This window comes from Podarcis filfolensis (assembly GCF_964270895.1).
Source record: "Podarcis filfolensis genome assembly, chromosome: 2".
NCBI lineage: Eukaryota > Metazoa > Chordata > Lepidosauria > Squamata > Lacertidae > Podarcis > Podarcis filfolensis.
The window spans coordinates 120379198-120405385 of record NC_139605.1 but is presented as its reverse complement, the minus strand read 5'-3'; the positions used below and the strand labels follow the sequence as shown (position 1 = coordinate 120405385).

Genomic DNA, 26188 nt, shown 5'->3' with positions numbered 1-26188 from the left:
CGACCCACATTCTGCTTCCCAGAGGGAGGAGAATCCCAGCTCCCCAAGCCTTGCGATTGGCCAGAGAAGTCAAGCCCAGCCAGGGATAAAAGGTGACTGTGAGCATCCTGTCTGCTTGCCTGCAGCCCATGTCAACATGAGCAACCTGGCCTTGTACCGTGGCATCTACACTGAGGAGCGCTTCCAGCAGCTTTATGGGACGCTCCCAGAGCCAGAGGGCAGCCTGGCAGGGATGCTGAAGGGCAAGCTGGCCCAGGGGTGCCGCTGCTCCAGGGCTGCAGCCTTGCACTTGCTCCGAAGCAGGCTTCCCATTGCAAGCTGGCTGCCCAAGTACCAGCCTAGGAAGTGGCTCCTGGGGGATGTGGTGGCAGGGCTGACCGTGGGCATTGTGCACATCCCACAAGGTGAGTTTGTGTGTGAGAGAGCGTGTGTAGGGAACGCTGCTGAACTGAATGTCAGTGGTGATCCTGGAAGACATAGCACAGCAGCCAGAGGCTGATGTGAAGCCTCTTCCTTTTCTGCACAGAAGTTTGTTGCAGAACATATGGTGGTGGTGGGCATTCTTCCCTTCCAGAAGTATCCAAGGAGATGGGGCGGTGGTAGAGATGAGATGCTTTGGGAGGGGGCAAACCTGGGCACCACCATCCTTTCTCTATCATCTCCCCTTCCCCATGAAAGTCTCCAAGGATTTCTGATCTTTACTGGTGTGGATCCTCCTTCTCCTCCTTCTCCTCTCAAGTCATACCTAATTTCTTCTCCTCACCTGCAAGATCTTCAAAGATCCTTCACCCTGGAGGTTCTGCTTGCTGACTTGATGCCCCTGCTCTCTATGCAACTGTTAAGCGTTTCTGTTTCCCAAGCCACCCCTAAACCTTCCAGGGGATTTACTCTCAGTGCCCCTTATGCTTTACTCTCAGTCTCCCTTATATTTTGTCTGCTCCCTTGCACACACACCACAAGAGTACTGACTTCTTATCCACTTCCTCAAGCCCTCTCTCCGGTTCACATACTTTTTAAAAAATCTGTGACCAGCTTTGCATCTTCCTTGTTTGAACAACAAGTCTTTTGTTTTTTGGTTTTAGTCTGGGATTTCTAAGGCTGCGCAGTCCTGTGCACACTTACCTGGGGAGTGAGCCCCATCCATTGGAGCTGGCTCTGAAGTAAACACGCAAGGGTGGGGGGCTGGCAGCCTCTCTTGCTTCAGGAGCTGTTTCTCACTAATCTCTGAGGCTGTGGCTGTGTGGTGGAATGGCAGGGGGCTGGGAGTCAACTCCTGGATGTCTTTCCGCCCTGGAGGCCCCAGGTTGGACTCATGCCCTGCCTGTCCTTGTTAAGGTGGCGCTTCCCTTTCCTCCAGCGGCAGCCCAGGCTTAAGCAGCTGGGGTTAATGGAGCATGCTTCAAGGGGTTTCTGGTCAGGGCTGTTCCTCCTCCAGATTTTGACAGTGGAAAAGAAGGAAGGTAGAAAGAGCATTGGAGGGAATGATTTCAAAAACGTAGATTTGTTGGACAGCCTATTTTCTTGCTGAGAGGTGGCATTTTCAAAATTCTATTCCTTCTAAAAATTAATTCCGAGGGGTGGCTGTGTTTGTGTCAAGACCCTGACAACAAAACAGTCACGTGACACCTTAAAGACTTGGCAGATTTATTGTACAGTAGTGCAAAGCTTTTGTGGATTGGAGCCCAGCTCATCAGAGGGATGACATGCTGACATGCTTGTCACTCATGCTGCTGACTAGGAAAGTGAATTCTAGTGCATGAACCCTTCTGGACTGAGCACACACTATTGAGCATTCATCCCAATTTGTTTGCAAGGGGGTCAGATGATGTTGTGCCATAACAAGGGTTATCACACACTTTCCAGTTGTTCCTTATTGCAAAAAGTCTGTTCTTTTGGGGGAGTGGGCTTGTTGCACAAAATTTCCTAATCAACTTTAATTGTGCAGCCTGAGTGGCATTCCCCCCAGAATTCCTAATTTCATAAATGCGCTAGCAGCAGTGTGAGATATGGGATTGTTTCTGGACTGGATTTTCGGGTGGGATACAATCACATGCTAGCAAATTCGGGTTGCACAAGTATAGTTGATTGGTGAGAAAATACACTGGAAACAAATCAGAATGGATGCTGATTGTCATCTAATCTCCTGCAGACAAATCAGGATAAAAGCTCAGTAAACAGACCACCTGAAAGGGTGCATTCCCATATCCTTCCTGCAAAATACTGACAGTCTGGAGGTGCTCTGAGAGGGAGGGTTGGGTTTACATGTTAGTGAGGCAGACACGCATCACATGTGCTCAAAGAGAGTTGGACTCTGGGTTCCAACAAAACCCTGAGAGGGCCCCTGACCCTTTCAAGGATAAAGGTAAAGGGACCCCTGACCATTAGGTCCAGTCATGGCCGACTCTGGGGTTGCAGCGCTCATCTCGCTTTACTGGCCGAGGGAGCTGGCGTACAACTTCCGGGTCATGTGGCCAGCAGGACTCTGGAGAACCAGAGCAGCGCACGGAAACTCCGTTTACCTTCCCGCCAGAGCGGTACCTATTTATCTACTTGCACTCTGATGTGCTTTCAAACTGCTAGGTTGGCAGGAGCAGGGACCGAGCAACGGGAGCTCACCCCGTCGTGGGGATTCGAACCGCCGACCTTCTGATCAGCAAGTCCTAGGCTCTGTGGTTTAACCCACAGCGCCACCCGCGTCCCCTTTCAAGGATACCATCCCACTAATTCTGGGGTAGATCCTACATTACTTGAATAGCATCATTACCACTTCCATGTGGCTACTGAGCGGAGGAGCAGGAGCATATGGCACGCTCACTTCCCATTGTCAGTTCTAGTGGCTCTTAGGCACCAGTGACATTGTCAGTCCTTCAGCAGGGGAAGCGGGGCCTACCAGTTACAGGCTGTGCTTCCAAAAGTTAGAACTCTTGTCCCAGCTGCTTGTTTACACTTGGCCTCCCAGCCAGTGGGGATTTTGTGTAGCTCGTTCTGTTTGTTCTTCCTGCAGGAATGGCCTTTGCTCTGCTCACCTCAGTAGCACCAGTCTATGGGCTCTACACTTCATTCTTCCCTGCCCTGCTGTACATGCTGTTTGGTACGGGGCGCCATGTGTCCACAGGTAAGTGTGCTGCATGGCTGAGTCAGGATGCAGCCGCCATAGATGGGCACCTGGGGCACTGCTCTTGGGCTCCATGACTTAACGTCCTCCGGGCAGATCTATTATTATTATTGTGATTTCTTTATATAATTTATGAGCCCTGACCCTATGAACTATCTTGAAGTGATTTCACAATACAGTAAATATATATATATATATCCATACATTAAAAAGTTAAAGCAATTGCATATATAAAAACAAATTGAAACCTAGTTCAGATAACATTTGAGATAAAGCCTTGTTGAAAGAGGAAAGGCAGACACAGAAAAGGCAACCAAGATTGCAGTTATATCTGCACCAGTATAATACTACTGATACTAATACTATAAATAATGGATTATATACAATGTTAGTCATACTCAGAGTAGACCCATTCAAATTAATGGACACAGTTAAACTAGGCCCATTCATTCCAATGGGTCTGCTCTGAGTAGAACTTTGCTGAATACAATTAAATGTCCTTCAGATTTAAAGAAGTGGCTAAGCCAAAGAAGGAGAGGAAAAAGGCTAAGGACAGGATAACTTGAGGAAATAATTTCTGCCCTGTCTGATTTCTCTCTGTGTGTATGAAAATGTGCATGTGTGTGCTATAATATATTACACACATAACAAACCCATACATGCCGGTTTCCAAGATCCTGTCACACAATGCAGTGGTTATGCAGATGAAGAGAGGGCCAGCCCTGCGTCTTAACAACTGGGGCTGCCAGGGTGGCATCCCTGAAGGCAACGTTTTACTGTCTCCGCTCCGGTATAAGTGAATGGTCACTATTCATTTTTGCAAAGGAAAATAATGTGCTGCCTTTGGAGATCTTGTGGTAGTGAGGACAAAACTTCACCCTTGATTCTTGGACCAGTCCTCTCACACATCAATCCTGTAGAGTAGCTTTCATCAACTTGCCCTCCAGATATACAATTCCTTTTCATCACACATGCACACTCTTCCAGGCCACCTGTTATGTTAGTGGCTGCATTGCTTGTTCATAATAGTGGTAGTACATTTAAATTGGGCACATTTATAAATAGGAATTTATAAATAATGAATTTCAAATGTTCCAGATATATACCCATATTTTTCCGTCAATAAGACGCCCCTATGTATAAGATGCCCCTTATTTTGGGGGACTCGGATTTAAGAAAATGGGGAGGGGGAATCTATACGTGTATAAGATGCTCCCAAATTTTGGACACTGTTTTTTAGGGAAAAAACCTAGTCTTATACATGGAAAAAAATTGTATATTCTGCAACATTTGAAATGTAAGAATGCCCCTCAAGCTGTGTTTGCTTTTAAAGCTCACATACTGGTGCATTGGACTGAAAATTGAGTTTGACTCTACTAGCATGCCACGTGGGGGGGGGGGGGAGAGATCCTTCCACTGCCATAAAGCTCACTGTGTGGTCTTTGTCATTGTTTGTCAGCCTATTTTGTTCTGCCCATCCAAGACCTGTAGGCTGCAAATGGAGATTTTTCAGCTTTCTGAACGTAGAGAGAGATCCAGTGTATTGTTCAGGCAGAAAGTAGGAATGGGTGGCACTGCTGCCACCAGGATCATGAATGAATGTCAGTCACAATGCCATGTAACCATAGTCTCTATTTTTGGGTGGGATTCCGTTACATACTGGCAGTTATAACTGATTTGGAAGTATTTGTGCAACAAACCTGCTTCCACGAAAGAGCAGGCGATGGGAAATGCGCTGCGATAACACTTGCTTTGATGCAATGGCATCTAACTGCCCCGTGAACAAATCAGAATGAATGCTCACTAAATAGCCAATGTTGTCCAGCTTCCCTGCAAACAAATCAGGATGAATGCTGAATAAACAGGACACCTGGAAGCACTCCTAGTATACTGTTGAGGGGAAAATAGGAATGGGTGGTCCTGAGTGCCATGATGTCATTCTCGCCCAGGATGGGTGCATGCAGAGATTTCATTCGTTCCTCTCTTCCGGCTCTCCAAAGGCACCTTTGCTGTGGTCAGTCTGATGACGGGCTCCGTGGTGGAGCGTTTGGTTCCTGAGCCCCTGCAGTCCAATGGCACCATCCCGGCAGAAGCAGCTTTGCTGGAGGTGCAGCGCATTGGTGTGGCAGCCGCTATGGCCTTCCTTGTCGGGCTGCTCATGGTGAGTCAAAGGGAGATGCTGGGGCAAAAGGGCTCCTTTGGGAAGGCTGAGCACATCACAAAGGGGGGCTTGAGCCTTGGAACAGTGCTATGGCTGTCGTCCTGGGAGGATTCTTGGGCTGCCCTTGGCTAATAAGAAGGGCTGATAAACTAGGGGTTTATGAACATGGAGGCTTCAGTCTTAGCTATAGAATCATAGAATTGTAGAGGTGGAAGGGACCAAAAGGGCCATCCAGTCCAAACCTCTGCAATGCAGGAATCCTTTGCCCAATGTGGGGCTCAAACCCACGACCCTGAGATTAAGAGTCTCCTGCTCTCCTGACTGAGCTATCCCAGCTCTCTTGGCTAATAGCTCTTCTTATATCTCTCCTCCAGCAAGCTCACTTGATCCCCGCCCCACCAAAACCCTTTAAAATCCTTTTTAAAAATCCAGTATTTGTCTAATCCCTTTGAAGAGCCATCTGTTCTAAAGTCCATCACCACCTCTTGTGGCAATGAATTCCATGCTAATTGTTTATTGTGCTGAGAACAATTTTCTTTTGTCTGTGTTGTGCTCCTGATGGCACCGTGTTATATGGCCTCTGGAAAGCTTACTTGGCAGCTCCTCTGGCTTTTGAGATTTTGGTAGGCCTAGCCCACACATTTTCTGGCATACTTCCACAATGATAAGGACTAGAAACTTGCTTTCTTAAAAGAATGAAAGCTGAGGAGGCTCGCTTCTGCACCCAGCACCACAATCTGTGTTTTTTCTGCCTGTCTCAGCAGACACACAATTTACGCAGCTACTGCTGCCACCTTCCTCTCTTCCCCAGACAGGGATGTTTACGCTTCACCTGGGCTTCCTTTCCACCTACCTCTCGGAGCCTGTTGTCAAGGCCTTTACCTGTGGTGCTGCTTTGCACGTGGTGGTGTCTCAGCTCCAAAGCCTCCTGGGCTTGCCATTACCACGTCCCGCTGGCTGCTTCGCCATCTTCAAGGTATGTGGATCCACATTCAGGGGGTGGGGGTGGGGGTGGGGGTGCAGACATCTCTGCTTATGAAGCCACCAGAAATGTAAATAAATGCAGGAATCCTCATTCCTAGACACCTGCTCCTGGATGCAATCCATAAGATATTTTGTTCCTCTGAGCTAATATGAGTGTCCTTGTTTTCTCCACTGCTTCTCTCTCTCACTCCATGGTGCTTTCAGCAGTTTGAGTGGGGCAAAGGGGGCGCTGCCCCGCCAACCTCAGCCTGGCTTCAGCCAGCCCCTCACTTACCTGCCTTCTTGCAGCCGTTCTAGAGTGTGTCACTGGCTGCCAGTTTAGTTCCAGTGCTGCCCTTGCAGAGGGAGGAGAAGACTGGGGACAAAGCTAGAATTAGTTGACTTATGGTTGGCCACTATGAGGACAGAATACTGGACTAGATGGACAATTGGTCTCATGAGGCAAGGTAAGGTGACCAGGCAGCAGAATCCACAGGGCCAGCAGATCCCAATATAGATATTTATTCCCCCCTTTTTCTGATGTAGATCTTCCCTCACCTCTTCTTCCCGGGTGGGGAGACAGACATTGTTTCGTGGTTCACTTCAGGGGCCAAAATATCTTGGGCCAGCCTTGAATTTGACCTACATTCTTATGGCTTTGTCACTGTCTCTGGCTCCACCTGCTGTTGGTCTTCCTGCCACTGGCCCTGCCAATTCCACCAGTGGTTTGCTGAAACAGACTGCCGATGCGTTTTGATAGCTGCTAGAAGGTTCCAATAAGCATAGCTGCTTCCTCCTCCCAGGCCGCTAAAAGCATTCCAGTCCACCCCTCGGACGGAAGACCTGGCTGCCCTTTGTGAATGCCACGCCAGATGTCCATGTTTCTGCATTTCTCCCTAGACACTGGCATCTGTTGTGGAAGCCTTGCCCTTAACCAACACAGCGGAACTGCTCATCTCAGGCTTCTGCTTGGCTGTGTTGGTGCCCATCAAAGAGATCAACAACCGCTACAGGAGTCGGCTGTGGGTCCCCATCCCGGGAGAGATCATCATGGTACGTTTGAAGTCTTCGTCAAGGCTGTCTTTTGTCATACAGACAGCTGGTGACTCCCTGCAAAGGAAAGTCACATTTTAACACTTACAAAGAATGTAAATCCAGCTAATTTGCTCATACTTCCTTTATTTCTTCTTCCAAGTCTGAGGTCATCAAAAGATTTGGATGGGTGGGTAGAACAGGGATGAAGAGTGGTGAAGAATAAAGTGTAGATGAGGCAAGGAAAGGCATGGATGCTGGAGATAGGGGGGAGATATAATTGTGGCAGGGGGACGGGAGCTGAGCAGGGCACTGTGGATGAAGGGCTAACTTAGATCTGTCATTAAATGCATATTTTAATTCAACATGCACATTTTTTAAAACAAAATACAAATAGCAGTCAATGGAAGAGGTGATTGATAATTATTCAGATTGTAGCCATTGAGTTCAAATCTTTCACTCTATGCTGTGGTGCTGAAGAAAATACTTCTTCATAGTGATTATATGCTTTGGGAGAAAATTTCCACCAGGATCACAGCAGAAGAGGATAGGCTTAAACAGGCCTTCCCCACCTGCTGCAGTCCATGGTAATTATCCCCACCCCAGCTGTAGATATTTGAATTTAAGCAAACAAAACAAAATATGTAGGAAGATGCTCTTTAGCATCCTGTTTAGTTTTGCCCTAATTCTGTGGCCCTTGGAATGACTGTTCAGAATCATTTTTATACTTTTGGTGGTCATTGCCAGTGTATTCAAAAGCTTTTTTTCACAGCCATGAGGGCTAAAAACTTGGTTTTTAATTGACAGAGGAGGTTTTCACAATGCATCATTCTGTCAGACAGTAGTTGTCTTGCAATAAATAAGGAACCACACAGAGTCAAAATGCAGAGTCAAAGATTCACAGTAAAGGCAGAAAAACTTTACTGAGGCAAACAAACAAACTTTATTAAAGCACTGTGCAAGCGAAAGTGAGCAAAGTAAGAGAGAGAGCGCAGCACACTGAGCTCTCCTGGCTCAGCGTGACCTTTAGGTAGTCAAAACAATATTTGTATAAGAAGTGAACCTGCTAGAATTTTCCAGCACTTTCCTGCTTCTGCTCTCAAGGACCTTAGTCACTATGACACATTCTGATATTAAATACGGTACCATGTTACTTGCTTGTGCAACACATTGAGTTACAAAATATGCAAAACCTGGGCCAATGTAGTTCAGTCAAATAGCTAAAAAGGGATTTCAGCATACATGTTCCAAACTGGCCTGACCTTCTGTTTTCTTACCTGTACCAGGATAATAATCCCATGACTAGTCCAGCCCCGCTTGGTATAGAAAATCCCCCCTTGCTAATTCACTCAGACCTTAATTCTTGCAATATTTGGAGACTTTTGACAAATGTGAGATGTCCCTTCACAGTGAAGTATATCTGAAATACATGAGGACACACTTTGTGGAGATTTAATATTTGGAGCACCTAGTGGGACAGTGGCTATAGTAGAAGTTCTTAAAGGCAAATGAGGAGGTTGTTTTTAAAAGTCACACACCTTACAGGCCTTTGGACTGACACTGGGTCTGTCTGTCATTTTTTGGCAGGTACTGCTGGCTACTGGGATCTGTTTTGCTTCCTCCCTAAACACTCACTATAAGGTGCAGGTTGTTGGACACCTCCCGGCAGGGTAAGACCCCCTTTCTCTCTCTCTCTGTCCTCCCCATTCTCTATGCTAGCTGAGGGTCAAGTCACCGCTGCCCTGTTGGCATGGCAACAGAAGTGCGGCTTCCAAACTCGGCCTGACCCTGGTTGTTGGGGAAGGGCAGGGCATGGTCTCTGTCCCCGGGGCACACGGTGACTCCCATTCCCCCATTCTTTCATGCAGGTTCCCACAGCCCCAGCTCCCAGCCCTGCATCTGCTGCCCCAAGTGCTGGGTGACACGGTGGCCCTCACTTTTGTGGCCTACGCCATCTCGGTGTCATTGGCCATGATCTACGCTGAGAAGCACCACTATGTCATTGACCCCAACCAGGTGTGTGTCCAGCCTGGAGAGCTCAGGGTCCCCTCAGGGTGGGGAGGCAGAACCTGGACACATTCAGTCATGGAGACTCTTCCCTTTGCTTGCCAAGCCGCCAGCCTCCCTAGTGCCTCCTATTGCGTGGAAACAGAGTGCTGGGTTAGATGGGCCTTTGGGTCTGATCCGGAAGGGGCCTTCTTATGTTCCTGTGACCCTCCAGCTTAAAAATTGTCTTTGTTTGTAGTGGAGACTCAGCTTGAGAGTTCTTCATTTCTTGCTTGAGGCCAGGGATAATGAGCCCCTGGTCTTCCAGATGTTGCTGAACTACAGCACCTATCATCCCTGACCATTGACTGTGCTGATAGGAGTAGGAGTCCCAACAACATTTGGGGAGTCACTGGTTCCCCATCCCTGCTCTGGATACACCCGCCCACCCCTTGCTTCAGGTTCAGCTGGCTAAAACCCTGCTCTTACTTTGCCTTCCTCTGCTCTCCTACAGGAACTGCTGGCTCATGGCCTCTCAAACCTGGTCTCCTCCCTGTTCACCTGTTTCCCCAGTTCAGCCACGCTGGCTACAACCAACATCTTGGAAAGTGCTGGTGGACGCACACAGGTATAAGGCTGATGTTTCGGGAGCGCTTTGGAGAGAGGTGGAGAACCTGCGCTCCTCTGGATGTTGTCTGGACTCCAGCTCCCATCATCTCTGACCATTGGCCATGCTGGTTAGGCGGACGGAAGTTCACCAACATCTAGAGGGTCGCAGGCTCCCCATCCTTGGGCTACAAACGGCCTTTCTTACCACCATCCCACTACATTTACATTTGTTGCTTGGAAACGGCAGGGGGCAAAGGGCTGGTTGCTCTAGAAAGAAAAGTGGAAGGCAAGACTGTTTCCAGCAACAGTGGGAAGGAGAGGGTTAGCCCAGTTGCTGGTTCCAAAGCATTGTCAGACACAGTGGTCCATTGGGATGAAAGCACCCTTTTTTCCTGATTGGGCTCCTTTGCCTTTTATAACTACACAGCAAGCAGATATGGATTTGCCTGCTGCTAAATGAGACTTTCCCAGACTAAATAATAGTAACATATGCTCCAACATTTCTCCGATGAAAATAGGGGCGTCCTATTCAATGAGGAGGAGGAGGAGGATGAAGATAACTACTTTATTATTTATACCCCACCAATCTGACTGGGCAACTTCCAACATATATAAAAACATAATAAAATATTAAAAAATTTTTTAAAAAAACTTCCTTATATAGAGCTGCCTTCAGATGTCTTCTAAAAGTTTTATAGTTTCTTATCTCCTGGGCTTGGGGATTGCATAACTCCATACCCTCCAACATTTCTCCGATGAAAACAGGGACATCCTAAGGAAAAGCAGAACATTCTGGGATCAAATCAGAAACCAGCCGGGCTTCTGCAAATCTAGGACTGTCCCTGGAAAATAGGGACACTTGGAGGGTCTGTAATAATTAACAAATGTATTTTGTGAGCTGGAGGTTTAAACTAGGATAAAGTGTGCATAAAAATGCATACATTAGTGAAAATGGTGTATGAAATGCAATATATAAGGGGAAATTGTGTGTATTAGGCAAAATTGCATACAAAATCATGTATATCAGAAGAAATCACATGAAAATTTTGGTGAATTTTCATGAGGACATTAAAAAAAACAACATGCAAACATATGTGGAAATTTAGAGAACTGAACTTAAATGGGGAATTCCTGTTCATTATACTCATGTATCCAAGGCTCACCTGGGTAGCTGGAGGTCCACTCTTTAGAGTGCTCATCATCATGGGGAATACAGGTGTTTATTTGGTACCACTGGTGTTTTCTACTTTACTGGCGTTGTGCTATACTAAGGCAGAACAATGTCCCTTGGTTGCCAGTGGACTTTAATGTCCCTTCCGTTATCTTGGCTGCAACTAACCAGCCTTCCTTGCCCACAGCTCTCTGGCCTCTTCACCAGCGCTGTTGTCCTGGTGGTCTTGCTATGGATTGGACCTCTCTTCTACTACTTACCCAAGGTGAGCTAGTTGATACCATGTGTTGGGGGAAGGATAGGGGTTTATTCAAAGGGTAGCTTGTTATGCTCAGCCAATCCTGATACAAAATTTAATCATGTGCTCTAGGCATCATTGATGTATCTTGGTACCATATTTTACACAAATTTTGGGTCCCCTGGGCAGCGTCATTTACTTGCTGTTAGCACAAAGGCTTGACTCACATGCCATACACTATAAGCACATCTCCCGTCAAAGAATCCTGGGAACTGTATTTAAAGGGTGCTGGGAATTGTAGTTCTGTGAGAGGTAAACTACATTTCCCAGCTGTATTGTTTTGTTTGGTGTTCGGAGGAGACATGCTTTAAACGTACGGTGTGTGCAGTCATACACTCTTGCTACACATTTTGTTTCCATGCCAGCTGTTCAGCCTGGAATTTACCTCCTTAGTTTTTATAGAGAATCTGGTGGCTATAAGTCATTGTTGCCAACCCATTTCTTCCCACTGATCTCTGCAAAATGGTAATGTACACTTGCAGCACCAGCCTGCCCAATGTGGACTAACAGCATGCTATGGAAGCTGTTCAACGCTATTTGGCCTGTACAGTGGACATTTGGGTTGCAAACCTGATCTGTGCAGGATGCACGTTTGAAATCTGCAGCATTTGCAACCCGCAGCGGCACGTCTGCACACATGGGGGTTGCGATTCAGCGCTTCTGCGCATGTGCAATGCGTGATTTAGCGCTTCTGTTCATGCACAACCGCCGAAACCCAGAAGTAACCCGTTCTGGTACTTCCGGGTTTCGGTGTGGCTGTAACCTGAAAAAACGCAACCTGAAGTGTCTGTAACCTGAGGTATGACTGTAATGAGAAGCTTCTTGCCGCAGCTTCTGCCTCCTGTTCAGTGTGGCTGCTCCTTAATTGTTTTATCAGTTCCTGGTGAGCTAAAACTATCAATTCTTGGTGAGCTAGCACTATTTCACAACAAAAACATAAGAAAGGAAACAAAAGATAGGAAACTGGTAATTAAAGTCCCCCCCCCAGCAAAGGGAACAGGAATTAGGGCTTTATTTTTTAAACAGTCAAATGTTATGTAAATGTCATTAATTAAATTATTATATATACCGTATTTTTCGCCCCAAATGGCACACCGCCCCATAGGGCGCACCTAGTTTTTTTGGGGGGAAATAAATTTTTAAAAATTATTTCTCCGCCCGAGCTTCTCCCGACCCCAGCCCCCAGAACAGGCTGCTATCCGCAAGCTGTGGGAAGCCCGAAGCCTGGGGGGTGCTGAGCTCAGCGCCCCCCAGGCTTCTGGGCGCAGGCAGCTCTCCGCAAGAGGTGGGAGAGCTGTGCGACTTCACGCAGCTCTCCCATGGCTTGCGGAGAGCTGCACGAAGCCCGAAGCCTAGGGGGCGCTGAGCTGGGTGCAGGAGAGCTTCTGGGTGCAGGCAGCTGTCCACAAGAGGTGGGAGAGCTGCACGACTTCGCGCAGCTCTCCCACGGCTTGCGGATAGCTTCCTGAAGCCTGGAGAGCGAGAGGGGTCAGTGCGCACCGACCCCTCTTGCTCTCCAGGCTTCAGCGAAAGCCTGCTTTCACCCCATAGGACGCACACACATTTCCCCTTCATTTTTGGAGGGGAAAAAGTGCGTCCTATAGGGCGAAAAATACGGTACTGAAGGACCAATTAAGGAGGTCAGCAGTGCTGCATTCCTGCTGAACAGCAAGCAGGCCCAGGGTAGGAGGAGAAAGCTTCTAATGAAAGTTGTAACGGGGCTTTACTGAACTGAATTTTAATTCTGTTTTGAACTGATCACAGAAAAACAGTGCCTCAGTGGTGTTCAAGAGCCGTGGTATGGAAGTGGGACAGTATGTTAAAGAGGCCCCTCATTTCACACTTCTTTTCTCTCTCATGTCTAGGCTGTCCTGGCCTGCATCAATGTCACCAGTCTTCGGCAGATGTTTCTGCAGTTCCAGGACCTGCCCGAGCTGTGGAGGATCAGCCCCATTGACTTCGTAAGCCATGACAGCATCTGAGAATGGACCAGTTTCTAATCTAGCAGTTGGAAATTAAGAACTGAATATGTTCCTCCCCTATCAAAAATGTTTACATTGCTACCAGGCTTTTGCAATTGGAGTGGCTAGGTCCACAGTTCTCAGTAATGGCCTATAGTAGGGATGAAGAATCTTTCTTTCTCCTCCACCCATATTTTGTTGAACTACAACTCCCATCATCCCTGACCATTGGTCATACAGACTGGGGCTGATGGGAGTTGAAGTCCAGCAACATCAGGAGGGCCACAGGTTAGTCACCCCTGTCATATTGGCAGAGCCTGTGGCCCCCATCATGCCAAACAGCCATGGCACTGGGGAGCTTAATCTGAAGGCCATACGAGCCTGTCCATTACCTGGCACTGGGGAACTTAATCTTAATACGAGCCTGTCCGTTACCTCTCACAGTGAACTGGTGTGAAACTGCCATGTGAAAGGGCCCAGTCCTTAGCCATTGTAGCTCCAGTTTTCTGAGAGGTCCTCCTGGCCTACTGTAATAGTTCCTTGCATTAGGCCAGTTTCTACCCAGACTTCACCAAGCCTGCCAGAAGAGTGTGCTTATGTGAATCAGACCTGAGTCAGCAGAGGGCAAGAGGGAAGGCTGAGCCAGTGACGGACTGAACAGCATGATGTTCCACGCTAAGTGTCAAAGCTGGTAGTCAAAGCTGAGCAGTGCTGGTTGCGCCTCAGATCTGTAACCTCAGGTGCTCAGCTGGTCTTCTCTCAGGATTCCTTGTGATTCTATCCCACCCTTTCTCATCCATTGCAGACGTTGTGGGTGGTCACGTGGCTTTCTGTGGTCGTGCTCAACGTGGATCTTGGCTTGGCGGTGGGGGTTGTGTTCTCCATGATGACTGTTGTTTGCCGCACACAGAGGTATTTGCTTGCCTGTCCTCTTCCTCTGCTTTCTCCTCTTGTCGAATGTTAGATCACGCCCAGCTGCTAGGATTAGGTCCCCTAGTTGGGATTGTGGGGGGAGCCTGCAAGGCTATAAGATTAGGGGGAGGAGCTTCTTTCTGTTGAGGGCTGCATTGCTAGTGGTGGGCAGATTTCATATCATTCCTGCCCCCTCACTTGCTAACCCCATCTCTCCCTCTCCCCATCTCTCTGCTGGGGGCCACATGGAATTAAAGACAGGGAAGGGCTACGGCTCAGTGATAGGGCATCTTCTTTGCATGCAAAAGGTCCCAGATTCAGTCCTCAGCATCTTCAGGTAGGACAGGGAAATACTTCCTATCTGACACCCTGGAGAGCTTCTGCAAGCCATTGTAGACCAGGATGAGGAGCCTGCGATCCGCCAGATGTTGCTGAACTACAACTCCCATCATCCCTTGCCATCTGCAGCTGATAGGAACTGCAGTTCATCCACATCTGAAATGCCTGAGATTCCTCGCCCATAGTGTAGACCCTACTGAGCCAGTGTTGTCCCTCCCAGAAACTGGAGCAGTACTAGCACGGAGGTGGAACTGCAATGTGGGCTTCTGCCACATGGCCTGAGGCTTCTCACATTACCCTGGTGGTGCATGAATGAGCCGTGTCACAGCAGCTCCCATGCAGCAAAGGTCCCACAAGAAGGAGCCTGCGCTGGGGGCTGAGAGGGAGCCTATGGTTCCCTCCAACCTTCAGCCTCCAACCATGTTTGCGGGATGTTGGGGGAGCTGTGTCCAGATAATTGCCCATTTGCCCTTCATGTCGCTTTGTCGTTCTTACAGGGCTGAGTGCTCAGTTCTGGGCAGGGCAGGGGACACAGAGATCTACAAGCCTGTCAAGCACAACAGCAAGGTAAGAGTCGTGAGGATTAAGAGGGAGCAAACAAACATAGGAACACACGCCATGTGCATGTCTGAAATTGCAGGCCCAAAGCACCCACTGCAGGGAGCATGAATCTCAGCAATGAGATTGGTGGGGCGACTCCAGTGCAAGGGTGCCCAATCCACACTAGTTGAACACACGCATGCTAATCTCTTGATAGGCTACTTATAGCACAGGTGGGGCACCTGTGTCTCTCCAGAGGCAGCAGCACTACAACTCCTCTCATCCCTGACCACAGGCCAGGCTGGCTTGGGGTGAAGGGAGCTGAAGTCCAGCAATATCAGGCGGCTTCCCACCCAGGCTTTTGAAGGATCAGAACCTGCAGGTGGGTGTGAAGTGAGGGCTCGCCCCACTGCTTCCCCCCTGGAAAACCTGATTACTGTTAAATCAAAACAAACGCCACTCATTTATTCCGCGGACTGAATTCAGCAGTAAACAGCAGATTTTCCCGGGGAAAGTGATGGGACAAATGAAAGCTCCGGACAAGAGGGAAACCTCTTGGACCCATGGTTTCTAGGCACAGGACAAGCAGAAGTGCGTGCGAGTTCTGAGTTTTCAGTGTTCTAGAATGGAAATTAGCCACACTGCAGAAGATGGCAATTATCCCAGGAGGATGTGGAAGGTAGCAAATGTAGCAGATGTTCCTAGGAGAGGGAGCAAGCCTCACTGTACTCAAGGGGGTGGGGGTCACTCTGGTAGGGGGTGGGGGTCACTGGAGCAGGCAAAGAGACACCAAAATTCAGCGCGCACACACCTCTGCCTCTTGCCTTCCATTCTACATCATTCCTGGTGAGAGGGGCATGGCTTGGGCAGAGACCATGGAGGCTCCATGCCCTAATTTGCTTGTCTGAATGTTGCTTGTCTGAATGGAGGTGTGCCTATCCATGTGGGTGTATAAATCTCTGTTTGCCTTACATTGCCTTTGTCCACAAAGGAAGGCAGCCCTTGGGCTGAAAGAGGTTCATCACCTCTGCTTCAGCCAAAAATTTGAAAGATGATGGGGTTCGTATATTCATTTTAGGATGGGGTTAATTTTATTAACTTGGCCACCCTAGCCAGGCACAATGATGCATCTGTACCCCATTTATCCACCCATCCCTGCTTCTTAGTGCTTTGAGATCCCAGGTGTGAAGATTATAAGCTACCAGGCTCCCATCTACTATGGGAACCGCAGCTTCTTCCGCGACACTCTGAGCCAACTTGTGGGACTCAACCAAGAAGGGGAGAAGCACGAGGACCAAGCTCCAGGCATCGAGCTCAAGATGGACATCAGCACTGTGGTAATGTGGCAACCCAGGGTGGGAGGGGGGCAGAAAAGATGGAGGGAAGTAGAGTGGAAAAGTGGGAGTGGAATTCAGAATTAGCCAAGAATTAGTGCCTAAGCTTGCTTGCATTTTTCCTCTTCCTTTTGTGTGGAGACTGGTCAACTGTGAGCCTGAAGGCAGGGACATCTTCTCACTGATATTCATAAGCCACTCTGGGAACGCTTTCTCAGCTGAAGAGCAGGATAAAAATATTAGTCATAAATAACAGAATCAAGTTAACACAATTCTTGCTAGTCAGAGTGGGAGCCAATGGAGTTGGCCTCCATCCGTCTTGGGAGATAATGGAGGAGTGTGCCTTTGGGGGAGAACTCAGACTGCTGTAAGGCTGCAGCACCTGCTGTGGCTGTAGAGACTGATACAGGATAAACATGTTTTGTTGCAGCTGGGGCAGATGAAGGCGTCCATTGATGCACCATGGTGTTTCTTCTCTCTGCGCTTCTCTCAGCGGTCATTCCTCCTCTGGCCACTGCTATATCTCCATGACCTGTCTCCAGGCACTGTGGTCTTCTGCAAGGGACTCCCACAGGATGGGGCTGATGTTACCAGCCTTCATGCCACGTTTGCAGACATCTTTGTAACCCAGAGTTGGCCGCCAACCGGCCTAGTGCCTGAAGCCAGCTCCCTGTAGAGCACATCCTTGGAAGACAATTCTGTACTAGATACAGACCATTTGATTCAGTAGAAGCAAAGAACTAAGCAAGTCCTATTGAGCCACGGACCAAACTAGGTTTTGCTCTAAAGCAGAGGTTTTAAAATAAATATAAATTAAATGAACAAACCCAAGGCTGGAGATGTTTTCACTTTGTCTGGAGTTTAAATTCTTCTCACCTAAGTGGAGATTAACTGTTGTTTTTCTTCCTAGGAGAGCAATGTCTCTGTCCTGGACAAAAAGCCTGGCTCAGGTAAGCAAAGGGCAATTGCCTTCCAGTTCCTGGTAAATCTTGCTTAGTCAACATGCATTTTGAACTCTGCAAAGTGGAAAGCTGCTTAACTGCCCCTTTCCTGTATTCTGCTGAGGATACTGAATGAGTGTGTGTGTGAAAGAGACTTGCCAGGAGTGTTTTTTTCCTATGGAAGGACAAGAGTTCCATTCACTTCTGGTACTCAGAATAAGTTCCTGGGTTCAGAATTCATTAATGCGCTCTCTCTTTGTGTGTGTGTGTGTGTGTGTGTGTGTGTGTGTGTGTGTGTGTGTGTGTGTTGCACCTGGCTCTGGATAGTGGATCTTGGCGTTCTTGTAAAAATCAAATTACTTCTTGTAAGCCTTCAATCTTCCCACCTTTGAGCAAAATGCTGGGTGTTGTGTTTAGCTACACTAGACTGGTGTGACAGGAGCTGATAGGCAGGTTCTCTTCTGTGAACATAGAAAGATGCTTTACACAGAGTCAGACCACTGGCCCATTTGGCTCAGTATTGTCAACACTGACTGTCAGCTGCTCTCCAAGGTATCAGATAATAGTTTCTTTTCAGCCCGATCGGGAGATGCTAGAGGACTGGACATGTTGGGCTGGGTTGAAGAAAACAGTTGTGATCGTGCAGCTGCAACAGTTTCCCATATGGAAAATGAGATTTATGTCTCCCCTGTGAAAACTGGTTGGAGATGGGATTGCTTCTGAGCATGTGCAGAGCGGCACATGGCAAATTGTCATTGATGCTGCTGGGCTCTGCCTGTTGGATTCATTGCAGATTGTGGTCTGTCTACTTTGCTCTTCCAGGCGTGTCAGTACAGGCTGTCATTCTTGACTGCAGTGGAGTGTCCTTTGTGGACGCAGCTGGAGCCCATCTACTTATTCAGGTACAAAAGGACACATATGTATGCGTACAAGTAATGAGGTGGCGCACTTGCCATCAAAAAGTCTGGGTGCTGAGACAATCTGGAAGCCAAGCTCCCAGTCTAGATTGCCTGCCTTGTTTTATTTATTTCACCTGTATTCTGCTCTTCCTCCAAAGAGCTCAGGGCTTAACCTGACTGAATGTTAAATGCATTTTTTGCATTTAATGTGCAAGGTGTTTTAATGTTTTAAATGCAAACAGCATCCACCCAGGTAGTGGAGCTGTTATAATGTAGGCTAAAGAGGGAGGAGCATAACCTTTCTGGCAATCCCTCCTAGTTGCATTAGGAGGAAATTATTCCATTAGTGCCAAGTCCAGTTTGACTCTTAGAGTAAGTTTCATCCGGCTGCCATGTGACTTCCCACTTAGGAAATCTTTAGAAAATTCAGTAAATGGACAGCTGCCTGAGCATAGGCGTAGTTAGGATTTATGTTGGGGGGGATAGAACGAAGATATCTGTAATGCAATTGGTCAGTTAGTTAAGTATTTATTTATTTACTTGATCAGCTGCACCCCCTGCACCCACTAAGCTACGTCCATGTGCCTCAAGCAAAGGGCAAGGTGGTTCCCCACCTCTATCCTCATTCCTTGTACAGGAGTCAGCCAGGCTGATAGTTCAAACTTACTGCAACATTGATGATGGAATAATATATTCTGTCGAAGGGTAACGGGCTAGCTTAAGCAGCACAAGGTGGGTAAAAAGGCACATACAGCTCTGTCAACCAACATGTTGCCACTATTCTTTGCCTGTCAGCATTTGCTGCCTGAGGCAGCTGCCTCGCTCTGCCTAATAGTAGGGCTGGCTCTGATCTGATCAATTTGTCAGCCAATGTTGTTGGCACCACAATTCTCGGTCAGTTCAAGCACAACCCTTGTTTAAGTTAGATCTTTAAACTTACAGGTAGGTGAACAAACTGTGAGCAGCGGTGTCCCTAAGGATCTGTATTGAGTCCAGTTATTATTTATGTAACTTACCAATGAACAATTTGGAGTCAAGATTTTCCATAATGGAATCAAAAACAGTAGCACAGACATGATAGATCCCAAAATGGATTACAGAAATAGTTCCCCCGCCCCCCCAGTTGTGCAAATATCAGTAGCAAATTAGAAGATCACAGCATAGCACCAGGGACCTAGCTATAATCACCGAGGCAGCTTGTGGTTAAAAGGCAATGTTTGCAATTCTCTGCTAATGGCTTCCTGTGCCTTGCAGGTGTGTGTAGAATGCCAAAAGGCAGGCATGCAGATACATTTGGCTTCCTGTAATGGTAAGTGAAATTAAAGGTGCCACCAGACCTCTTTATTCCCCCACTGATTTCCCGTTGGTTGTTTTTAAAGTGAAGTTACACGTATATAAAGAAAGAATGTGTGCTATGTTGTGTTCTGACGTATTGAATGGTTGTTATAACATAGAAAGATTAAAATCAATATATTTAAAAGGCAGCTTGTCCCAATGCACACATTACCCAGAAGCAAGCCTGGGCAGGGAGCGGCCGGTTGCAACCCCTGGAAAGTATTCTGAGATGTGCATCTGGTGTGCTTTCTGTTTTCTGTATCAGCCACTTCAGTCTGCATGACTGAGGGCCAAACCAGAGGAGGCAACAGAGATTTGTGATTGGGTCTCCTGTTTGCGTTTCTCTACATTTTTGTAAAAAGCAGCAATGGGGTTACCCAATTCACATCAAAAACACAGCATGGTGGTAGCGCTCCCTATGGGAGCAAATGACACTGGGGGGGGTTGTTGGGGAAAAAGTGCAGGGGAAATGGCCATTCCTGGCGCTGTAATTCTGCTCTGGATAGCTATGGGAAGGGACGAGCTTTTACACAAATATAAAGAAATGGGAAATCCATCCACAGCTCTGTCATCATCCTGACATAGGCCACATCCATACCATGCATTTACAGCATATTGCTTTCCTCAAGGAATTTTGTGCCCTGTAGTTTACCCTTCAGAGCTGCAATTCATAGAATCGTAGAATTGTAGATCATCTAGTGCAACCCTCTGCAATGTAGGGATATGCAGCTGTCCCATACGGGGATCGGACGTGCAACCTTGACATTATCCCTCTGACCAACTGAGTTATCCATTCCTAACACCATAACAAATCAGCATTGCCAGAATAATTTAGGTGAAGGTTTAAAGGTTTGGTGTGGATGTGGCCATAGTTAGGCCCTAAGACCCAAAGATCAGAAGTGCATGCTCCCCTCTTGACTTGCCACTGAATATGTGAACTGACTCAGTTGAGGAAGCCTTGCATACAAAATGAGAGGTAAATCCTGTTTGCAGTGGTTTTGAGTGGTGGTGTCTTCCTCACACATGCAGGTCTCCCCTCGAGGAACATGCGCCTGTAGAATCAGACCTCACCCTTATCCATTTATTTCCTCCTTTCCATTTAGCCGGTGTTTTACAGACCTTGAGGTCCTGTGGCCTTCTCCATCATCTTCCCCCACAGCAGATTTTTGTCACTGTTCATGATGCGGTTTCCTGCCTTCAACAGACTATGGTAAGAGGCTGAGGGTGCAGACAGACAATAGGTGAGCCTTTGCTCTTGCTGGTTGCAGTCCTGGCCCCTCTGGAACCAGCTTTGCAGCCCTGGGGAGGACAGGGCCTTACTTGGGAAATAGCTCCGTTTTCCCCAACAGCAAGTGTGGGGTCATGGCTGTAACCCATTGAGACTGAAAGTATAAACTCTTATCATTGAAATATTCCCAAGTGAAAAAGCTTTTTCTCAATGTCCAGCCTAGCCTTCTCTCTGGCATGGCCATTTTCTATGTGCAGGGATATTATTTTTCTATGTGGGAGCATTCCATCAAATGAACCCCCACCTAAATGGACTAATCCAGACCCAGATTTACCACTGGGCCTTCCACTGCGGGCTTCAATGGAGGTTTATTGTGGAATCAGTGCTGTCCACGTATGCAAGTTTCCCACACTCTCCACATGGCCTTCCCATCATCAATAACTGTACTGTTTTTAAACATTTAATCTGGATTTTTCTCTGACTGCAGGAAATTTGTTAAGTAACAATAACCCATTATAAATCTACAATCACCACTGGTGTGGAAGCCCATCAATGAATTCCCTGCAATAAAAATGTGTGTAGGGTGATGTTGGAGTGGGGAGTCTCTATTGCCTACAGCTATTTGCTCCTCACCTGAGCACAACCTACCCACTATCTTTCCAGTGGCCAAAATGATATTTGTATGCCTATTTTCAACCATTTTCATGAAGGCATGTTGGAATTTCAACAACCCAGTTTACAGCAGCTATTCTCAAGATCCCAAAAAAAGATCTCATGGTGTGGGGGGGATTACCTGGGAGTCTGTATTATCAGGCATTTAAAAATTACTGTTTCAAACAGAGAGGTCTTAGGTAAGACCTCTTTATTAGAGTATCAGTATAGCTAAAATGTCACCATTGTGCAAGGCAGGGGTAATAATTTTTTAAAACCCACCAAAATGGGAATGGTGCCCAGCCACCTCATCCCCCGAACACAAACCTCCATTGTGAAACATAGTGACTAAGGGGCGGGAATACTTGCTTGTGCACATTTTTCACCTTTTTTTTTAAGTACACATGCGAAAAATCTGAAAAGGTAGTGAAACATTGGGGGGAGCGGGGGGGGGGCAGAACCAGCAGTGCAGAAACATTTCTTCAGTGAGTGCCCATGGGTTTGGGCAGGAGGCAATGGAACACTTATGAAAAGTAGAAGAAAAACTACAGAAGTGTGGCAACCACAAAATGAAAAAACAACAGCCCACGTCTCAGCCACCCACTTAGTAGATATTGCACCAATCCAGATGCATACCCTTTTCAGGGGAAAGTGGCTTTGGCTAGTTGACAGCTTGCTTTTCATTTTGCAAGCTATTTGTTATGAGGTACCTCTTGTAGCAGCGTTTAAAAAATGAAAGTTCTTTCTGGTCCCCATGCAATCCCACATATGGGCTCTGTGTCGTGCGGAGCTGGAGCTGGAGCCTTCTGTAACAGGAGCAGCCAAGAGGGGTCCTCCAACTGTTGCTGGACTACATAGTTCCTGACAGTGGGACATTCTGGTAGGGGATGATAGGAGCTGTAGTCCACATCAGGACAGCACACTGGCTATTCCCGTTCTACAGAAATAGCAAGGGAGCTGGTAGTCTTTCTTCCATTCCTAAAGCATGTTTAAGGTGTACAAGGCACGTGACATACATTATCCCAATCCTTTCTGCAGCCATCATGCACCTATATTGCAGATAGGGGCTAAGGCAGAGAGACTAGTGAGCAAGGATGCCTGGGAGAGTCCTGTTACACACTATACAGCTTCATGCAGAATTCTTTCTTTTTCCTTTCCTTTCCTTTCCTTTCCCAGGAAAGTATGGAGCTGAAGGACCCAACCATCTGGGTATAACTGCCTCTGTATCAAATCAATCCACGCGTACCAGGACAAGGACTAGCTGAGATCACAGAAATGCTAGAGGCAGCTGGCTGCCTCGGAAACCAACAAGGCCCTGTCTGCTATAATGGAGGGCTGTCCTATCAGGAATGGACAGAAGAGAAAGGAGGCAGCAGGACAAGACAGAAGCTCCTTCTCTTGCCAAGACCTCTTTGGCCAGTTGTGGTCTGTATTCATCTACCCCCACACTAAAGGAGGGTTCGATTTGCACTCAGTCCTATTCGATCTCCATCTCTTCCGGGCCCTTGTCAGAAAGTTTCGATACACCAACAACCAGAGATATATTTTTTTTTGTTGAAAAAACCAACACAAAAAAACCTTTATTCCCTTCCCCAAATTGTTTCCTTTATACAGGAAAAAAACGTTTGAAGTAATCACAGGTAAAGTCATTGCCAGCAGGAAAGGGACAGTAAGCTCGTAAGATGAAAGGAAAGGAGCAGCCGCAAAACAGCAGGTGGCATCCAGCTATGTTTTACTCAAGAGTACACCCATGGAAATTAATGGACCTAACTTCATCATGTTCTTTAACTTCAGTGAGTCTACTCTGAGCAAACGTTAGTGGACTTCTACTCAATGTGAGCGAAAGGGCTGTGCAGCCTGGAGTGAGGTCTCATTATAGCTGCAGCAGCCCCCACGGCTGGCTGGATGCAAACAGGACAGGAGGATGGGGAGGTTGGAAGATATTATTTCATGCAAAGGCTAACACACACCCCGCTGCCACTGAAGAACTTGCTTGCCAAATCTATACCCTAAAGACTGATAAACTGCCTTTCCCTCCTCATGTGGTTGGGCAGTAAGGCAACACTGCAGGGCTGTTGGGAGAAAGTCAGAAATGGGGGTGATGTTCACCTCCTGGGCAGCTTCCCTCACTGAGGAGGGTTTCTGCTTTTAGTTTTAATTCTCCTTCACATCAGTATAGTTGACTATTCAGCCTAGTATCATGATCTGGATTCATACCGTGTGTACCAAACTAAGCATTTGCTTGTTTAGGCTGAATTAGTAACAGGCTGTAAGCTTTCCAGTAATAGTTCCAAATCAATATGTCAACATTTTGAAAATAACTCTTGCTGTATTTGAAAGTGTTGTGGGGTGGGGGAATCTGTAGGGGTTGAATCACTCCCTCACTTAATAAATAAATAAATAAATAAATAAAGTGGCATGACAGCAAGAGAGAGGACCCATCTTATTTACATATCAATATGTAGGCTAAAACTAAAGGGGCTTCACCTGCCCTACTTTACATAGGGAGAGCAAGTGAAAGATTCAGTGCCTTACCTTTTAGCATGTGATTCTGCTGAATGGATAAACAAAGATGAGAGACTTGCTTCTGAGTCAACAATTGTGCTGTAAGTCCCACTATGCTCAACAGGGCTTACTTCAGTTTTGAATGGGACTTCAGCAGCCTCTGTTACAGCCAACTGACCAATCTAGCAAATGCCTTATTTGAGACCCAGTTCTATACCAATCTTTTTGAAACTGTGATCTAGCAACTCAGACATAATGCATCATCCTGGAACAAGAAGCAACCCTATAAAAAGCAAGAGGGTTAGGCTGGAGGGGGAAGGTAGGTAGAAGGAAAAAACGAAGCATCAATTCTTTACCTACTGAGGCATTTGCTTATCTGATGGTTGTAGCAGAAAAGCACAAGAACACTCTCAGGAAAGCAACATGTTCCCCCTTCTGAAGAAGAGCCATTTGCTCTGGGTCTATTGACATGACCAGAGGGAACCTTTAGGTCATGGAGAGAGAGAGAGAGAGTTTGGAGGAAGGGGGCGCTATGGTAGTACAACAAATATATTTGAACTTCATAGCTAAAGGGCAGTGATCATCAGTCCTGCTCCAACCACATTGACTCTTGCAATTTCCGTATCTGACCCCTCAGCATCACTCTCCCTGCTGCAGAAGTGCTTCAGTGCCTAGAGCTGATTGGCTAGTGCTATGATTGCCTCTCTGTCTCAACACCTCTGCAGTCAGTTGCAGATGAGCACTTCATAGCCAGGCTGCCAGGAAGGAGTGCACATCATATGGGGAATGGGGTGGGGAAAGCGTGTCATATAACAGAGTGGTCTTAATGGCTGCTGCCTACTTGCTGCAGGACCAATCCCATGCATTGGAACTAAATATGCAGGAGAAACTAAACCCAGCCCTGCTTCATAAGCATTTTACACCCCCCAAAACAAGCAGCAGCTGTAGGAAGAACAGTAATACCGATTACGCAGTTGGGACCAAGAAGGCAAAAGGAAGCAGGGTTCAGGGATATGGGGGGGAAGACATGTCAAATGGATTTTGTTTGAAATAAAAACATTGCAGTCTGTTATACACAAGTCTGCCTTCTTCAGCATATAAAAATCCTGCCACATTAGAAAATCAGCTCCCAGCTCCCACCCCACTGTCTATGAACACAGGCCACTTCTTCTGCAGGAGTGGACAAACTTGAACTTGTCTGGAGTTTTGAGTGTGCTGTTTTATGGCCCCTGCTGTCCTTTTCTGTTGCTTTGCAGCAATTTATACCTCAAAGCTTCCCCCTGGTGGCTGCTTTCCATCACTGTACTCTTTGGCACTTCAAAATGTCCCAGGATGGCTCCAGCTTGAGCATGCGTGAGGGAAAGGAATTGGGAAGAAGGGAGCACAGATGTAAAGACTTGGCACAAAAAGTTGTGGCACTGGATAAAGTATTGTGTCTGTGTGTGGCGAGATGCGGGGGGAAGCCCAGAAAAAATTGTAGTTGCTTCCAACTAGGAAAGAAAGTTAACTTCCAGCGCTCTCAAGTATCACACCCCATCCAAGATTTTCCAGTTCAGAGACGTAACAGGGCAAAACAGGTCACATCCTCCTGACCACCAAGGCTCAGAATCAAGCAATAGCACAGTCTCTCCATCCTGCTAGAAAAGACATTTTTTTCTTCTTTAAAAAAGTGGTCATGGCTGCCCATTTCCCCAACTGCTCTTTAAGCCTGAGGCTGCTGAGGCCACCCTGAGTTCTGGGGGTTTGGCTAGCTGACAGACAAGGCCATTTGCCTGGGGATCTGGCCAATTGCCAGAGCAGGCTGCCTGAGATTGGTAAACCCAATTGCCTGAGGACAAAGCCAGTTGTCAGGGGTGAAGCTAAACTCATTAGCACCAGAGACTAGTTGCCGGTCATGCATTTGAAACGGTTCTTGAAGTAAAAGAAGCGCTGTTTGGTGGTCAGGCTGTTGTCACTTGAGTTGGGATAGCGGAATTTGGCATACTGCTTCTCACTGTCTGTCTTTAGCCATGGCAGCTTAATCTTTGAGGCGTGGTCCACCACCACATCGGAACAGGAACCGACATGCAGAATACCCAGGCCATCAATGAAGAATTCTGGAGAGAGAGAGAGAGAGAGAGAGAGAGAGAGAGAGAAGGAGGAGGAGGATTAGCACGGTCTTCTGGATTTTAGCCAGGAAGCCCTCATGCGGCCAAAAAACCAGCTTAG

The 26188-nt window shown here is 47.2% G+C and overlaps 2 protein-coding genes across 11 annotated transcripts in view; one reads left to right on the top strand and one right to left on the bottom strand.

The window, feature by feature from the left end:
• On the top strand, positions 1 to 23903 carry LOC310756058 (solute carrier family 26 member 10-like). 3 transcript variants are annotated; one of them, XM_083599641.1, is made up of 18 exons: positions 1 to 404; positions 3005 to 3115; positions 5116 to 5276; positions 6088 to 6252; positions 7140 to 7292; positions 8859 to 8941; positions 9140 to 9287; positions 9772 to 9885; positions 11225 to 11302; positions 13201 to 13296; positions 14102 to 14208; positions 15045 to 15114; positions 16254 to 16424; positions 17332 to 17371; positions 18185 to 18264; positions 19516 to 19570; positions 20700 to 20806; positions 22652 to 23903. In XM_083599641.1, the coding sequence occupies exons 1-18, from the start codon at positions 137 to 139 to the stop codon at positions 22688 to 22690; spliced, it is 2046 nt and encodes a 681-aa protein (XP_083455767.1). In that variant the 5' UTR covers positions 1 to 136; the 3' UTR covers positions 22691 to 23903. The 3 variants fall into 3 exon arrangements, with proteins under 3 accessions (XP_083455767.1, XP_083455768.1, XP_083455769.1); XM_083599642.1 differs by lacking the exon at positions 1 to 404 and adding an exon at positions 1265 to 1460; XM_083599643.1 differs by lacking the exon at positions 1 to 404 and adding an exon at positions 1266 to 1495.
• Positions 22634 to 26188, bottom strand: part of B4GALNT1 (beta-1,4-N-acetyl-galactosaminyltransferase 1) — a 57028-nt gene continuing 53473 nt past the window's right edge. For all 8 annotated transcript variants that reach the window (XM_083599649.1, XM_083599652.1, XM_083599648.1 and 5 more), the window contains one exon: positions 22634 to 26076. In XM_083599649.1, coding sequence (XP_083455775.1) covers positions 25862 to 26076 — 215 coding nt within the window. In that variant the 3' untranslated portion in view covers positions 22634 to 25861. The remainder of the gene's footprint in view (positions 26077 to 26188) is intronic.

What these genes read in the sequence shown, in the direction of transcription:
- LOC310756058 (XM_083599641.1), top strand. Translation starts at nt 137, where the DNA reads ATGAGCAACCTGGCCTTGTACCGTGGCATCTACACTGAGGAGCGCTTC. An exon ending in TCCTTGTCGGGCTGCTCATG is followed by an intron (nt 5,277 to 6,087) that starts GTGAGTCAAAGG and finishes TCTCTTCCCCAG; the next exon opens with ACAGGGATGTTTACGCTTCA. An exon ending in CCTGCCTTCAACAGACTATG is followed by an intron (nt 20,807 to 22,651) that starts GTAAGAGGCTGA and finishes TTCCTTTCCCAG; the next exon opens with GAAAGTATGGAGCTGAAGGA.